At 42.1% G+C, this 17,655-nt stretch overlaps 2 protein-coding genes across 2 annotated transcripts; both read left to right on the plus strand.

Moving 5' to 3' along the window:
* The first annotated feature begins 110 nt into the window (after positions 1-110).
* On the plus strand, positions 111-5,183 carry si:ch211-195b15.8 (uncharacterized protein ZK757.2). The gene is made up of 5 exons (XM_058653315.1): positions 111-199; positions 353-448; positions 1,647-1,806; positions 3,202-3,325; positions 4,095-5,183. Exons 2-5 carry the CDS (start codon positions 356-358, stop codon positions 4,819-4,821), a joined length of 1,104 nt encoding a protein of 367 aa, XP_058509298.1. The 5' UTR covers positions 111-199; positions 353-355; the 3' UTR covers positions 4,822-5,183.
* Positions 5,184-7,233: 2,050 nt separating this feature from the next.
* rras (RAS related) lies at positions 7,234-17,509 on the plus strand. Its single transcript, XM_058653316.1, has 6 exons — positions 7,234-7,642; positions 9,977-10,064; positions 10,681-10,783; positions 10,948-11,056; positions 12,812-12,930; positions 14,689-17,509. Exons 1-6 carry the CDS (start codon positions 7,556-7,558, stop codon positions 14,774-14,776), a joined length of 594 nt encoding a protein of 197 aa, XP_058509299.1. The 5' UTR covers positions 7,234-7,555; the 3' UTR covers positions 14,777-17,509.
* Positions 17,510-17,655: the final 146 nt, after the last annotated feature.

A 17,655-nucleotide genomic window follows, 5' to 3' on the forward strand; every position in this document is an offset into this window, starting at 1 on the left:
CGTGTCTCTGCGCGCGCATGCGTATATCTGTAAGTGAGTGAGAGAGAAAGAGAGAGAGCACGGAAAACCCGGCACTGATTGGCTGATGATGACATCATCTAGTGCAGGTCTATTGTGGTTAAAAGGATGAGCTCATCGGGACACACACACACACACACACGGAGCTGAGCCGAAGACTGAAGGACACCGACTGAACACAGTGAGTACAACAACTGCTGCTGATGCTGCTGCTGCGGATGTTACTGCTGCTGCTGATGTTGTTGTTGTTGTTTTTGTTGTTGTTGTTGTTGTTGTTGTTGTTGTTGTTGTTGTTGTTGTTGTTGATGTTGTTGTTGTTGTTGTTTTTGCGCAGAAAATGGTTTGGTCCCGGGACACAGAGGCGGAGAAACCCCCGCTGTCCGTCATCCTGCCGCACCTTTACCTGGGAGCAGAGAGAGACGTGACGCAGGTGAGGGAACACACGCACGCACGCACACGTACGCACGCACACACACACGTGCACACGCGCACACACACGCACACGCACTATCAGGGGCATTTTGTCGGCTACGCTGCATAAAGACTGAAAAACACACGTGCGTACAGGCATGCGTATTGTGAGTTCACCAAATGATGAAGGGTGACGGGTGATAAGTGTCATGCCACGTGCGAACGCAGCGGACGCCTGTGCGCGCGCTGGTCTCAATGTACGAATGATTATTTACTTTAGTTTAACAGCTGCTTGTTTAGACCAGGGGGCGGCAACCTTTGTGACATGGAGTCTTCTCGTCTCTGTGTCTTTATCAACAATAACACAAAGTTAAATTATCAAACATTTCCAATATACCTGGAAGTTTATTCCATTCATAGAGCGCATCTCAGTGTTGTATCTGCTCAAGCTTATTAATAAGGATAATAATAATAACAATAATAATAATAATGATAATGATAATGATAATAATAATAATAATAATAATAATAATGATGATAATAACAATAAGAAAAGTAATAAAAAAGAAGTGCAACTGTATTTTTTCCATGTCCTTTGCATCCATCCAGTCGATCCGAGCAGCATCAAAGCTGTTTGATGAAGAAGAGAACATTGGTCTGTACCTTTACAAATGGCGCTGTGAAGCCTCAGCTCACGCATGTACGTGGTTATTTCAGCGGTGCTCGTGTTGCGCTGGGAGGACAGTGGAGGTGAACATGTCACCTGAGAATACTGCCCGCGTCCATGTCTCAAACATGTCCACAGCAGTTTGTCCTGCACCTTGCAGTCTGAGATTGAGCCGTTCAGGTGTCCCGTATATCAGGCTGTGCGCATTTACACACGAGGTACACTGGACCATCAGGACCTGACCAGCTGTTACACATGTGTAACAGTCTCAGGTTCATACGGGATTGATAGAAGAAAGCAGCGTTTATAGAATAATAATATATGAATCAGAGGTGTCAGGATAGTTTTATTTCTAAGTAGCTGAAATGATTTGAGTTCTCCCTTTCACGCTTGTCTTTCTTACGTTTCAAACAAAAAACAATAAACAGACCGTTTTTTCAGTTTTTCACGCACCCGTCACGCAGGCGTATGCGCAACAACGCGTGTGCAGGGTCTGCGTGACGCCTACGTGACACTCTGTGTGTGTGTGTGTGTGTGTGTGTGTGCGCAGGAGCGGCTGGCCTCTCTGGGTATCTCGTACGTGCTGAGCGTGAGCCGCTGCAGTCCCCAGCCTTCGTTCCTGCCTCGCTCCAGATTTCTGCGCATTCCAATTGACGACTCCCTGTGTGACGATCTGTTGCCATGGATACCACAGGCTCTGCACTTCATCGGTTGGGATGCTCACACATCATTCCACACACACACTCATACTACTTTTTATACAAAGGCTTCACTCAGTTGATCAGTTTACACGTGTTTCTCATGTGACTGTTGTCACTCATGTCACATGGTATCAGATATATGACGTCAGATCAGATGTGAATAAATCAGATTAGAGTCCGATGTGAATAAATCAGATTAGAGTCAGGTGTGAATAAATCAGATTAGAGTCAACTGTGAATAAATCAGATTAGAGTCAGCCGTGAATAAATCAGATTAGAGTCAGCCGTGAATAAATCAGATTAGAGTCAACTGTGAATAAATCAGATTAGAGTCAGCCATGAATAAATCAGATTAGAGTCAGCCGTGATAAATCAGATTAGAGCCAGCCGTGAATAAATCAGATTAGAGTCAGCTAGATGTGAATAAATCAGATTAGAGTCAGCCGTGAATAAATCAGATTAGAGTCAGCTGTGAATAAATCAGATTAGAGTTAGATGTGAATAAATCAGATTAGAGTCAGATGTGAATAAATCAGATTAGAGTCAACTGTGAATAAATCAGATTAGAGTCAACTGTGAATAAATCAGATTAGAGTCAGCCGTGAATAAATCAGATTAGAGTCAGCTGTGAATAAATCAGATTAGAGTCAGCTGTGAATAAATCAGATTAGAGTCAGCCGTGAATAAATCAGATTAGAGCCAGCCGTGAATAAATCAGATTAGAGTCAGCTGTGAATAAATCAGATTAGAGTCAGCTGTGAATAAATCAGATTAGAGTCAGCCGTGAATAAATCAGATTAGAGTCAGCTGTGAATAAATCAGATTAGAGCCAGCCGTGAATAAATCCGATTAGAGTCAGCTGTGAATAAATCAGATTAGAGCCAGCCGTGAATAAATCAGATTAGAGTCAGCTGTGAATAAATCAGATTAGAGTCAGCTGTGAATAAATCAGATTAGAGTCAGCCGTGAATAAATCAGATTAGAGTCAGCTGTGAATAAATCAGATTAGAGCCAGCCGTGAATAAATCAGATTAGAGTCAGCCGTGAATAAATCAGATTAGAGTCAGCTGTGAATAAATCAGATTAGAGTCAGCTGTGAATAAATCAGATTAGAGCCAGCCGTGAATAAATCAGATTAGAGTCAGCTGTGAATAAATCAGATTAGAGTCAGCCGTGATAAATCAGATTAGAGTCAGCCGTGAATAAATCAGATTAGAGCCAGCCGTGATGAATCAGATTAGAGCCAGCCGTGATGAATCAGATCCACTTCACTAACAAATAATAAATGAGACTCTGCCTGAAATGTGTGTAACCACCAGTATATACATTTGGACAATGCATGCATGATTGCATACTAAAAGTTCAAAAGCTGTGAATGATGACTAACTGTCCACATGTAAACAGACGCAGCCGTGTCGTCCGGAGCCTCAGTGCTGGTTCACTGTGCAGCAGGGATCTCCCGCTCCCCTGCACTGGCTGTGGCCTACATCATGTACAGTCTGGACCTGGACCTGGACCAGGCCTACAGGTACAGCTGTCACACACTGTCACACACTGTCACACCCACTACAAGAGATTCTTTTCAACAAAGTAAAACAAGCCTGATTTTTGCCTTTACATTCTCCATTCGCGACAAATCTGTCGACTTTCTGTCATGAACCTGGACCACACACACACACACACAGTCACAGAGCTGTGGATGTGCAGTGCAGCTGTGTGTGTGTGTGTGTGTGTGGAACAATCACTGATCTGTATTGTTTATTCAAGTAAAAAGTGAATTCAACACTATTACCTTTAGCAGTGGTGTTGGTTTATTTGATATATGACGTGTTAGATCGTTAGATCACGTCATCTGCTGACTGTGACCTCACTGTTACTCTGTTTTATATCCACCATCCAATGATTATTTTCACATGTGGTGAAAGTTCATTTGTTTACTGATTGAACTTTGGTTTGTTTTTTTAATGAAACCAAAAAACTAAGAACATTTCCATAACTGATGAGTCCGTCGATCTTTTAATCCTTTGGTCATAAAGTGTCAGAAATGATGGTGTTTTCCAGACCTCTAAAGTACGGTGGCCAAAATGTGTCACTTTTAATGATTTCTTTGTCGTGTGGAGCACAGAGAGATCAGAGATTGATCCGTTATCAAAATAGTTGGCGACTCGTTTAGTAACAGATGAATAATCGCTTCATCGCTGCAGCCCTGGAGGAAACACGAGTTGTTTTACAGACTGTTCCTTTAAAGAGTTCTAATACATGACGTGAATGTTGTCATTGTGTGTGTGATTCATCAGATTTGTGAAAGAGCGTCGGCCCTCCATTTCTCCAAACTTCAACTTCCTGGGTCAGCTGCAGCACTTCCAGGCCACTCTGTGCCACAGCGCCTCCGGTGGCCGCTCCGTCCTCCAGCAGCCGGACACTTGTTTGTCTTCCTCCGCTGACAGTGACGACCACTGTGGTCAGAAGATGAACCTTCAGGCTGAATCTGTCACTGGAAACACAACACACACACACAGCTTTCACAGCAGAGACGACACACAACACACACACAGACACACACGCGCTGATGGAAACCAGCACCTGTCAGTGTCAGGGAAACTTCAGACTCTTCATCTGACTCTTAATCAGCAGCAGGTTCAGACGCCGTACAAGGATCAGGCTCCGAGTCCCTGTGATCCTGTCAAACCTGCACCAAAGCCCACGCAACTACAACTCCCATCAGGCTCTGCTTCTCTGGCAGACAAACGCAAAAGCCTCACTCTGTCTTTGACTCCTTTGGTAAGCAGCAGCAGCAGCAGCAGCAGCAGCAGTGAGACAGGAGGGAAAACCCACCACCACGGGTGGAGTTCCTCCTACAGCAGGTGCAGCAGAGACGAGGTGCAGGAGCAGGAGCAGAGGGCGCTGTCGCCTTTCAGCTGTACCCTCAACAAACTGCTGGACTGGGGGGAGAGAGTTCTGCTGGGAGGACTGTTCTTCCCTCCTGTGCGGATGGGACAGGCCGCTCTGCCGTACAGGTGCTGAGGCCGCTCCCCCGTCTGTACAGGTGCTGAGGCCGCTCCCCCGTCTGTACAGGTGCTGAGGCCACTCCCCCGTCTGTACAGGTGCTGAGGCCGCTCTGCCGTTCAGGTGCTGAGGCCACTCCCCCGTCTGTACAGGTGCTGAGGCCGCTCCCCCGTCTGTACAGGTGCTGAGGCCACTCCCCCGTCTGTACAGGTGCTGAGGCCACTCCCCCGTCTGTACAGGTGCTGAGGCCGCTCTGCCGTTCAGGTGCTGAGGCCACTCCCCCGTCTGTACAGGTGCTGAGGCCGCTCCCCCGTCTGTACAGGTGCTGAGGCCACTCCCCCGTCTGTACAGGTGCTGAGGCCACTCCCCCGTCTGTACAGGTGCTGAGGCCGCTCCGCTGTACAGGTGCTGGAAAACATCTTTAACTGTCTCATGATTCTAATTATAGGGTTGGCTTGATTAGTCTCAGCTGTAAAATGTGCACATCTTATATTAAAGATACCATGAGTCACATTTAGGAGGGTTTATTGGCAGACATTGAACATATGTTTGTATAAGTGTATAACCACTTTAAAATAGTCATTGTTTGGATTTGTAGCCTTGGAATAATCCTTTAAAGACGCTGTGCAGAAACCCTGTAAAACATATTCACAGCAGAAATAAATATGTTCAGAGCATTTAACTTTCTGTTTTCCTTGAAACTTAAGATGTCGCCCGTTACTCACTAAACTGTCTCTAGTTACATTCAGTTAGATCCGGTCTAAGGCTTTAATGAAATCCTCCATCAGTCTGAACACACCAGCCAACAACCTCATCGTCATAATAATGATATACATGTGTATCTATGGGAAACTCATCAGCTGATCATGTTGACGACATCATCTGTCCTCGTATGAGAAGGCTGCATTATAATCTACAGTCTCAATTCTTACACATTGTACCTTTAAATCGACCTTGTTGTGTGGCCGAGCTGCTCAGAGAGGCTGCACGTGAGAATGTAACCGTCTGAAAAATCTCGTCAAATCTGTGGATTTTGGACATTATTCTGTGGATGTTAAAGAAACTCTGTCCTGGAAACATTGATTTGAGGAAAACAGCTTTAGTTTAGAGAAATGCTTATTTCACAATCAGCTAGAACACAACAATGGAACCATCAGCGTTACATTCACACTGACCATCTGCAGCCCTGTAGGCTTGTGTGAGGGTTCCATGGTGGCCCCACCTGTGTTTGTGGGACCTGCATCATTTGCATGCCCACCTCATGTACATGTACTACGCAGGTACCCTGGAAAGGGGGCAAACGTGTCGCGCCGCCATGGGACCATGGACAAACCTGGTTTGGAGCTATGTTGTCAACCTGAATATAATCATAATGAGTCCACATATCTAAGCATGAAAAACTCCATCATTTATCAATCAACAAATCAAACTGTTTTAATAATATATCTGTGAGGACTTGTCACCTGTGTCACCTTCTAACCACACTTTGGGAATCATGAGTCCAAACTCATGCATGAAGAACACATTTATGTCTGCAGGACTCTTTTTCCTGGACCCCCTAAAATCCCTTGAAACACCCATGAACACAGGTGCAATGAGACAAATGTTCTGTTAATCATCTTTGATAATGTTAGAGATATTTTTCCTCACCTCAGTCCTGCTTGATTTTAAGATTTTACTGAACACGTTGATATCAGGACTCCTCCACTTTGGAACAACCTGCCTGGAGAGTTTTTTTTATGATTTTATTTTATTACCATTATTATTGTAATGTATTATTGTTCCTTTTGTTTGCATCTTGTTTGGCTTTCATTAATCTGGTTTGTGACAAAGTTTACAGCGTGTTTGCTCAGGTGCGGCCTCAGGGTTCACATTTTCACTGTCGTCTGAACTGAAGAACATACGACTACAGTTCACTCATTCATCTGTTTGTAAACCAGCGATGAATATTTGTTTGTATCTTAACAGGTTGACCAATATGTATTTGTCCATGACCACAGCTAGAAATCAGGGTATAAATAGGATAAATAATGATTTTCTTTTTTACGCCATCAGTTTGATTATTTTTCAAATAAGTTTCTATTATGTTATATTTATTATTATAATGTACTAATATAATAAAATAAATGGTGAACAAAATGTTCACGTTACATTGAAAGAAGTTGCTTTCACATCCTGTTCGCGCCAGTGGCTAGTGTGACGTCACGGAGTCGCTGAATGACCAAATAAGGAGAGCGTAGTATGGGTATGGTAGTATGTTCATGTTTCCGAAGAAACAGAAGAAACAGAAGAAAAAGAACAACTCAGGTGTGTTCCGTGTTCAATGTGGGACTCAAGGTGACGTCTGTTTGTCCGCTAAGTGTGCGTGTGTGTGCGTGCGTGCGTGTGTGTGTGTGTGTGTGTGGTGGTGGGGGGGGGGGGAGCTGGGGTGTTCTTGAAGAAGAGAGAAGAGGAAGCAGTTCCGCCCTCTGAAGTAACAGCAGACCGTGGACAAGCTGGAAAGACCGAGGACACAACAGAAGTGAGTCCGCCTCAAACTTTTCGTGAGCGGGAGCTTTTGTGTCACGTGTGTCGCTGAGTGGAAACTTCTGGAAGCAAATTTCCCGCATGTGAAGAAGCAGAAGCAGAGAACGCAGCTCTCGCCGCTCCGCTCGTCGCTCCGCTCGCCGCGCCGCTCGCCTCGCCGCTCGCCTCCCTGACCGCGGACTCGGCGTCGGCTCGTCCACACACTTGGGCCCAGTTTGAAGACAGTATGAGCGGAGACGAGGAGAGGTTCAAACTGGTGGTGGTCGGAGGAGGAGGGGTGGGCAAGAGCGCCCTCACCATTCAGTTCATTCAGGTACGGACGCAACTTCGACGATGTTACTACGCCGTTATAAAGATCCTATTCATTAGTGTGTCGGTTAATCGAACAGCTTCTAACCCGCTCACAGTGAATCTGGGATTTTGACTCGAGACAATCCTGGCAGGTAACTTCCCGATCAGCAGAGGCGTTGCTTTTGAGTTTGGGGGCCCAACGCAAAAGGGTTGGGGATTCCACAGAGCATCTCCAAATAAATAAGAAATGCTATAAAACTTCCTCCTTACATTTCCAACTGGTTTTGTCTTGAACCTAACCCTGTACAACTATTTCTAAAAGGTATAATAATATCTGTGTATAGTTTTAATATGAATACATGAGCCTATAGCAGCGTCTTTTGGTCTATTATATCATGACATGAGACAAGATGTGGTCTTCGATTACCTAGCAATACAAAGCTAAATGCAAATCAGTGAAGTATTCCTTTGAAAAAGTCAAAGAAAGTAACCAGGTATTATCTGAAATGAAAGGTAATAAGTTACTGTACGCATGTACTACAGATCATAAACAGTAGATCTTTTATTTGACTGCATTTACAGTGTATTGTCGCTCCTTTGAGAAGCACAAAGATCTAAGAGAAATGACCTGTATGTAGCGTGATACACTATATAACCTCAACATATCCAGGTATGTGACATATATCTACATGTTTTTTTCCTCCATAATAATGCCCCAACATGTTCTCCTTCTCTCTGATACAGTCATCTTCAGCACTGCCACTTGTATCCTGTCAGAGCTCTTAAATGAAGATATTTGCTCTTGATGTGTTTTAAACAGATCATTAAGCACACGTACACTCTGCTGCGACCACCCATCCAAACTAAATGGATGTTTATTTGCATCTGAGAGTTGTTCCATATGGACAAATCCAGTTTGTACTGGGATTTCCTTATCATCTCATGTATCTCAGACCACACCCACTGGGAGTGCTATAATATGAGGTTATGGAGAGTCATAGTTTGCACAGTGCCGAGCTAATTTCAAAACATAAATTACACACTTCCATGTTTGGAAGTACTAAGCCACCATCTGTGACATATGGATTACATAGTTTAAATATCTTATTAGTATGTTAAGTGATAACATCATTGATATATAAATAAACTGTGGTGCCACCATCATAGTATTATTTATCAATCCTAGGAGGGTGAGATTTATTGCTGCAGCATATCATCAATTACTAAATCAATTGCCCGCTCATTTGGTAATCAGTTTTTAGCGTTTGAGTGTTTATTTTAACAATTAAAACAAGTTTCTTTTAGCTTCTTAAATATGAGTTTTGTTTCCATTTCTTTGCTCCATATCACAAAGAAATCATTAAAACTGAATAATTGCTGTCGGTGGACAAAACAAGACATTTGAAAATATTATCATTTTGGAGGTCTGGAATCAATAAATCTCCAATCAACGTTTTTCAACATTTTTAGGACCAAACCACAATCATCGATTATTAAAATAAGCATTAGTTGCAGCCCTAGTTATATCAATGACTTCTCATCCCTCCAAAGCAATTTTAATCTGTTGAATGAATGATCCTGTTGTAAAGTGTTCTAGGTTGAACAGAGTATGTAAATGCCTTAGTCTGAACATACTGAAGGAACGCTAAACAATGTCACCATAGTCGCTAAGAAAGTAGCAGCTACTGTTAATGAAGACATCTGACCTCTGACTTATGCCAGAAAAGTTTATACTCGCAGATTTCAGAGAATTACGCAATTTTACACAAGAACATAGTAACAATTTGAATAGGGTCTGAAGTAATTCATGTTCCCATACACCTTTAAACGCTTGAAATACAAAGATAACGAAAAGCAGAAGATTCAGGGCTCTGTTACCTTTAGGATGAAAAGAGCCATTTTTGTCTCCTCTCCACCCAAATAAAATTAATCTGGAGCCACAAAATCAATTTGACCCATTACATTTGAGATAATAACACAACATTTTATACAGATGTACTATACTGTAAATATGTAAATGTAATAATAGTTTATAGCGTTTTATACCCAACCTCTTATAAAGTGATATAAAGAGAACATAAGACGCAGAATTATACTGACCGAGTGCGTCCATTGTTTGTGGAAAATGAAATGTAACTCACTCATGTGTACTTCTTCATGTACACATTAAAGTATTGATCTCTAAAGAATTGGTGTTCACTTTTACAGAAGCGCATTCATTCATTCATTTTTTGAATATTTTTTTTCTGTTTTTCAGAGTATTTATTCCCCTGTTTTTGGTGCAGATTTTTTTGCTTTACATAGGCCACCATGTTGATGATACATGGTGATTAACGCAGTGTGATGTGTTCCACAGTCCTACTTTGTGTCAGATTACGACCCCACCATCGAAGACTCCTACACCAAGATCTGCACTGTGGATGGAAAAGAGACCCGGATGGACAGTAAGGCTCATGAACAGTAACACAGTCTCAGAGTGTGATCACAGTGGGTGTGTGGTATGACACAGGCAGTGTGTTTGCTGTCTGGATGTTTCATTACCTTGTTAGGACTTGTCCTTGGCCAGCATCGCTGCACTGAGTCAGACAGTATGGTATTGGGTCACACTGCTGTTTTTTTCTGACCACACTGTAATATGTGAGTCATCACATTAACTCAAAGTAAGTTGGTAAGTTAGTTTATAGCTGTGCAGGTTTGACTGTCGTTGCAGAAGCTTCACTTATATTGAATGTTGTGTGCTGCATGAAAACATGGTGAAAAACTGGAAGTTTGTGTCACTTTGTAATCAGTTTACATCACAACACAAATGAGTGTGTGAGGTCACAATCTGTGTGATTTTGTGACTTCAGTGTTTGAATTCCTTCATGAATCTTTTCTGTAGTGACACAGACTTACTGAACATGGAGAGCAAACAGGGTGTGTGTGTGTGTGTGTGTGTGTGTGTCAGTACCTCATTCTACCACACTGAACTTTCCCTTTGATGTGTCTCATATAACTGTTCATTTTTGTGTATTTGTTTTCTTGTCTTAACTCATACTTGTGTGTGTGTGTGTGTGTCAGTCTTGGATACAGCAGGTCAGGAGGAATTTGGAGCAATGAGGGAGCAGTACATGCGCTCAGGAGAAGGTTTCCTCCTGGTGTTTGCACTTAACGACAGGGGAAGGTAACGTGTGTGTGTGTGTGTGTGTGTGCAGCTCTTATTTAGAAGAAGGAGACTTAATATTTCACATACAAATCAACACACGCTCTCCTTTCCTGTGACTCAGTTTGATATGAATCACCTGGTTGATGAAATCCTTTTCCATCACTCCTCCAATCTCTCAAAAGCTTCCACGAGGTTCAGAAATTCCACACCCAGATCTTGCGAGTGAAGGACCGCGACGACTTCCCCATGGTGCTGGTCGGAAACAAGGCTGACCTGGAACAGCAGAGAGTGGTCAGTCTATTAACTCCCACACACTTCCTGGTGCAGTTCCACAGAGATGTACTTTGACAGAGTCCATGAGCGGCAGCTAAACTTTAGCAAACAGAGCCACACATTTTGTTTTTTGAAGTTCTGTAGTGGCGAGATTCTTATCGTTGGCCCCAAGATAGCAATATAAGGATATGGCTTGATTGTCAATCGAAGACGGAATCCCTGTAAGTGGACAGTGAGGACAGTGAGGACAGTGAGGACAATAAGTGCGCTCTAAAAATATTATGGAAAGTTTGACTTTTGAGAAGTGAAGGCGATGTAACACCTTCATTTGAATTACCCCCCCTCCATGACTGCCCCCCACTGTTCTGGTGAGATAACCCCCCCCTCTCAGTTGTGTAAATGTAGGAAATGGTCCGTCTATAAAAAGGTTTTCATGTTGTCTCTCTATTCCAAATCCACAACAGATGGGGAAGAGGTTGTTGGGATGAAAAGGGCCGAGTGGTGAGCCATGATGTTTTCTAACAGCAGACCATATTTAAAATGAAGCTTGTAGTCAGATACCTCACTAGTGTGTATATATATATATATACATGTAATAATGTAATGTAATGTAACAACACTTTGTTTCCACCTCTCCTCTATGCATTCCCTCAGTCTTTGAGAGAACATAAGGTAATAGCTATCGTACTGATGGCTAAAACAAAGGGGGCAGCCCTGCCTTGTACCTCCATGTAATGGGAAACAGGAAGATCTGAGGGAACGGGTTGTCACGGAAACAAGAGGAGAGAGACGTAGCAGCCTAACCCAAGTTCTAAAGTTATCTCCAAGAGCTGGAAAGAGAAAGTCCTATTCAATAGGATCAAAGGCCTTTTCAGTGTCCAGAGAGATAACTACTGTGAACTGGAGGAGACATGGATTCTTAATAAACCCAAGTCTGGTCTGACGATATTATTGATGGGAGAATTTTCTGTAATCCGGTGTTTATGTTTAAAAGATCCTTTACCTTCCTTTACCAGAACTGATATGAGGAAGAGTTTTTTCATCAAAGGTGTGAACAGTGAAGGAAGGATTTGAACTTGTTGTTCATTCTAGTTGGTCAGTAAGAGTTTCTGTTATCATCTCCATCTGGGCTGCAGCAGCTGATTCTTCAGTGGATCCTCTTGTTATACACGTCTGGTGAGGGTGATATTGAAAGGTTTAATAACCTTTAATATTTCATCTGAAATCTCAGGCAGATGTTTGAGATCTGAGAGTGAAATAATGGGGCCCTGATCTTGTGCTTTCAGAGCCGACAATAGAAAAGATGTTTATTGTCATCATCTGTGACCCTCGGTCTGTCCCAGAGCTTGTGAGGGAGGATGGTGTTAAATGCAGAGCTGTAATCCTGCTGCTGCAGGTGTGAGCGTGCAGTATGAGTGCTGTTGTATACAAATGTGATTTTCTCCCAATTCCCCCAATTAATAACATGGTCGAGTGGAAAGGGAACTTTATCTGTGACCAGAGGGTTGCTGGTTCAAGTCAACAGGTCAAGGGCTGGCGTACTGGGGGGCTACATCCAGTTTACTCACGGTGTCTGTCCCAAACTCCTTTTTTTAATCATCTTTTTCATGCTTCAAGCTGTTGTAACTGAATCAGCCTTTAAGAATGCCTTATTGATCAAGCTCTCACAAACACCGCTGTAGCAAATCCTGTTCTTTACAAACACAGTGTGTTATTTATGCTCGTCACTGACCTACAGACACAAGTGACCGTGGTCGTGTGCTCTGTCCACAGATCTCCAGGGACGACGCTCAGGCGTTTGCCAGAGAAAACAGGATCCACTACATGGAGGCGTCGGCTAAAAATCGCTACAATGTGGACGAAACCTTTTTAGAGTTGGTGCAAATTATCAGGTACAATTGTGATTTGTTTACTTTCTTCAGCTTATTTCAGGCATACCCCAATAACCTCTTTATATTTTTACATTTGACTCTTTCTTGCACTGGTTTGGTGTTTATCTTCTTTCTGAATCTTCACAAATCTTCTGGTAACAAATGACAATAAATCATAAATCGACATTTTACCTTTATATTCATGAGAAACGTCAGGGAAAGACGTGAAGTTTAGGAAATAGCAGTTACCCACCACTGGCTGCCAAATAAACTTGTTTGACTGTGATGGTGATGTAACGTGAAGGTGACTGTGACTGTGATGGTGACTGACTGACTGTGATGGTGACTGACTGTGACGTGACTGTGATGGTGACTGACTGTGAGGATGACTGACTGTGATGGTGACTGACTGACTGTGATGGTGACTGACTGACTGTGATGGTGACTGACTGTGAGGATGACTGACTGTGACGGTGACTGACTGACTGTGACTGTGACGGAGACTGACTGTGACGGTGACTGACTGACTGTGATGGTGACGTGACGGTGACTGACTGACTGACTGTGATCGTGACGTGACTGTGACTGACGGTGACGGTGACAGTGACTGTGACTTGTATTTGTGCTAAAGTTCAACGCTTGTCACAAAACTGTACATCACAACCTTCTTCTCTCACTCTTTCTGGTTTTGTTCTAGAGTTTTTGGATCAGTTTTGGGGACAATTTTCCAAATTTCATTGAGAAATTTTTAACAGCTTTATTTATCTTTTTTATCTTAATCCCTAAAAATAGCAAACTGGCCTCTTAACTTCAATGAGCGTGGGATGTTTTATATGATAATCATTTTGCAACCATAAATTAGCATGTACTCGTACTCGTTGTTATAACTTTGGTCATTTTTTTCATCTTTTTATGTCTTTTCTTTTTTGGGTTGATCAATTGTTTTTGGTTGATCTGTCTGATCATCCTGCAACTGGAAAAATACTGGAACAAATAAAACATCTAAAATATTAGATTATTGTTGTAGATGTTGTACTCACAGACCTGTTCTATGTCGTTATACAAGCAGAAGCACAAAATCCATTAAAATTCAACATCATTATCATTTTATCCTCCACATGGAGTCAATCCCCGCTGACATAGGGTGAAGGGTGTGGTTCATCCTGGAGCAGTCGCGTCCGTCCACATGGATAACATTATTATTATCAACAACAACAATAATAATAATGATAATAATAACTGTAATGAACTGTAACATTCTTCACAATCAAATATCATTAGAAGCACAACATACTTAATAATGGAGGAATCACTCTGATCTTCTCAGTTGAAGCAAACGAACCGAGCTCCGTGAAGACGTAATCTTCTGTTTTCTGTTTAATCTCACACACCAGAATGATTGTTTAAAAATATAAGTATCTTACAATAACACATATCTTGTATTCATGTATTTATTCTTTTTTTTATGTTGCTGTCAGCGTTAATAATCATTGAATAATCATTGAATTTATTTTGACACTGTAGTGTCATTTTAAACACTTTCTGGTTGTCCATCATTCTGCCAAAGTCACAGTTTAGTTTCTCTCCCATAAACGTTGAGTTTTTGTTCACACATTATTCTCTTTTTTATATATGAATCACAAACTTTGCATAGAAAGTGGCGTCCGCATAAACCAGGTTTTATAAATGAGTTCCCAGGTTTCTACAACGCTCAATGGTCCCACAATAGTGTTCATAAACCGGGAAAATGATGAGTTCTTCTGTTTGTTTCATCTACAGGATGTTTCAGGAGATGGAGTGTCCTCCTCCCACAGCTCATCATACAGGGAAACAGAAGAGTGGAGGATGTCCCTGCGTCCTCCTCTAAGCAGTTCCACCGTGGACCTCATCCCTCTGCAGCTTTACAGATAGGGGTGTGTATGAGAGAAGGACGGAGATCAGGTGCATGATTAGCACCACAACCACAAGATTTAACAAGTGTATTTAGTTTTTCAATGAGAGGATCAAAGACTGGGGGGCTGACTTCCTGCAGCGTGTGACACACAGGAAGTCGGAGAAGGATTTTTACTGTACACGCCCTCGAGGGATGTAACAATATCAGTTTCACCTGTGACAGTGAAACCTCTGCGTCCTGAAACTGGAGCAAATTTAAGGGAAGTGAGAACTGCACAAATCCTCGTCCCATTCATCGTTTGCACTCTCACACACACACACACACACACACACACACACACACACCAGACACAGGAGCAGTGGGCAGCACTTATCTGCACCCAGGACACAGTAGGGGATTGGGTGCCTTACCCCTGGCCCGTCCTGGGATTTGAACCTGCGACCCTCTGGTTACAAGCCCAATTTTCACATCCATTACAGTGAAAATGACAGATGCCAGTATTAGTGAGTGAAGTATGGATGTCGAGAGAGACGAACAGCTTTTCTCTACAACTCTGTGTTTCTATTCAAAGTAACAGACGGTTCCATTTTAATGACATCATCGAGGAGTGGAAGGAAATATTTGTATTTTTCATTTTTTAACTTCACGACAAACAACATTTGCCGCTGAAGAACAGACAGAACCAAACAAACATTCCCATGATCCCTCACTTCTTCCTGAAATCATCAAACTAGGTCTTTTTTTGTTGTGTGTGTGGTGACCGACACAACAGTCCACAGTAGTGAAACCTTATATATACATTTTTTATGGAGTCATTCTGATCTTTAGTGAAATGAACATAATATTTTCCGTAGTCATGTTGCTGCAGGTGTCGATATATTTACTTCTTGTTTGTGCAAAATAAAATAAGCCTGTTCTGTTTTAGTCATCTCTGGGATCTTTGTTTTACAAGCCTGCGTCCACAAAACTATATTTTAAATAAAGTGTGGATTTACCACTGTAAGATTCTGATATTGTTACATCACCAGAGCCCACAAAGATTATATCTAGTAAAAAAAAGATCTTCTTGGTTTGAGAGGATATTATATCCTGCAGGTAGTGATGTCACCACACCTTTTATTTTCAATAAGTTATTAGGGTTTTGTGGTACAATGAGAGCGAGCAGAACCTCTGTCATACTCCCTACATACCTGCAGAGGGCAGCAAAGCTCAGAGGCTTCTCATCTGAGCTCCTCCCCACTCTGTCACAGTGAATCACAGCTGGATGAAGGCGGTCCTCGCCGCGGTCACTCCCACATGAACCATCTTTTCATTCTTAACTCTGACTCTGTTCATGAGCTGCTTGGGTTTTTACAAGTGTCTGTAAATATAGAATATTTTGTCTACTGTTGTACGCCAAAGAAGTATACATGTAATACTTATATATATACATGTAATACTTAGTACACTGTCACTTTTAAGCTGTTAACATCTGTATATTTTTTTTTATTTTTTTTTCAAAGTTGTTAGCAAGCATCAGTCCGTACTGAAGTCACTTTGAACTCCACACCCGGTCTGCTTCTTCATCTTACACCACAGACACTTGATTTCACATGATGTGTCAGTGCCTCATACACACACACACACACATTCATCACTGATGACACATGACGATGTGTCAGTGCCTCATACACACACACACACACACGTTCATTTTATAACATTATTGTCACGTGACTCGGCGTGTATGAACCACCATGTTAGCAGCCTAAGATGCAGCAAAAAATGAATGGGACCAGTGCTGAATTTGCACTTAGCATAACATAAGGTAGCATAACATTAGCATTAGCATTAGCAAGGGGCAGTGTAATGTAAATGATTGCTGTGCAGACGAGCTACATCATTTACCTCAAGTTAACCATGAAATCTGTTGCCTTGTTTTCTTTGTTGACATTTGTGAGTCTTTGCTTAAAGACGTGACATTTTAACAGGTACGTGATCAGTTGTAGCCGCTAACTGACCTGATGAGACTTGCTTACGCAGTAATGGTCGCAGAAGTTCAGAGGTCACAGAGGTGTTGGTAATAAGTGGCCTAATACCTTTTATGGTGGACCAAAAAATTGGTTTTAATTTGGGTGATAGTGAGTTCTGATTATCCAATAGTGTGTGTGATTGGGATTTTCTACATTTAATATGCACAAATATCATTTTAAAAACCTCTAAGCAGAGGTGCCCCCATGTGATCTCTGGTGCCCGCCTGTGGGGGCTTGGGCCCCAGGTTGAGGCATGAGTCTAACATATATATATATATATACTGTATATGCCTGTAGAGGTGAACAGCGTCCTTTCCTGTCAGATGTCGTTACCATGGTTGCGTGACGTCATATCAAAGCTCTTTTAATACATTTCGTACATGTAGCACCTTTTAGGTCGGGGCTTTGGAATGAATGATGTATTAGCATCTCCTCACTAAGGCAGCAGAACACAGTGTGTGTGTGTGTGTGTGTGTTAGCAGGGTTACTACTGAAACAATGTCCATGAACTTTGTAGAGGGGTGGAGTATGATTGAGTTTGGGGGAGGGGTTAAGTGCTGGCAGTGGTGTGTGATATTGTGTAATACTTAGTTTAGTTCTCTTTATATCCAAATATCTTTCAACGTAACACCATTGATGTGCTGCATACAGTTTGTTCTGTAACATGTTAACATGAATAAAACATTTATCTGAACATTTGAGTCTTCTCACTTTTGTGGGCTGTTGTTATTTTTGTCTCCACTTAGATTTTCTTGACTCAGATTCTGGTCCAGTAACAAAATGTTATATCATGATGGAAAACCATGATACAATTTGAAGATAATATCGCTCTCCCTGCCT

Source organism: Solea solea, chromosome 16 (genome assembly GCF_958295425.1).
Source record: "Solea solea chromosome 16, fSolSol10.1, whole genome shotgun sequence".
NCBI classification, from domain to species: Eukaryota; Metazoa; Chordata; class Actinopteri; order Pleuronectiformes; family Soleidae; genus Solea; species Solea solea.

Coding starts and splice junctions, on each gene's coding strand:
- rras (XM_058653316.1), top strand. CDS start 7,556: ATGAGCGGAGACGAGGAGAGGTTCAAACTGGTGGTGGTCGGAGGAGGA. Junction 11,057..12,811: donor ACCTGGAACAGCAGAGAGTG/GTCAGTCTATTA, acceptor CTCTGTCCACAG/ATCTCCAGGGACGACGCTCA. Junction 12,931..14,688: donor GAGTTGGTGCAAATTATCAG/GTACAATTGTGA, acceptor TTTCATCTACAG/GATGTTTCAGGAGATGGAGT.
- si:ch211-195b15.8 (XM_058653315.1), top strand. CDS start 356: ATGGTTTGGTCCCGGGACACAGAGGCGGAGAAACCCCCGCTGTCCGTC. Junction 449..1,646: donor CAGAGAGAGACGTGACGCAG/GTGAGGGAACAC, acceptor GTGTGTGCGCAG/GAGCGGCTGGCCTCTCTGGG. Junction 1,807..3,201: donor ACAGGCTCTGCACTTCATCG/GTTGGGATGCTC, acceptor ACATGTAAACAG/ACGCAGCCGTGTCGTCCGGA.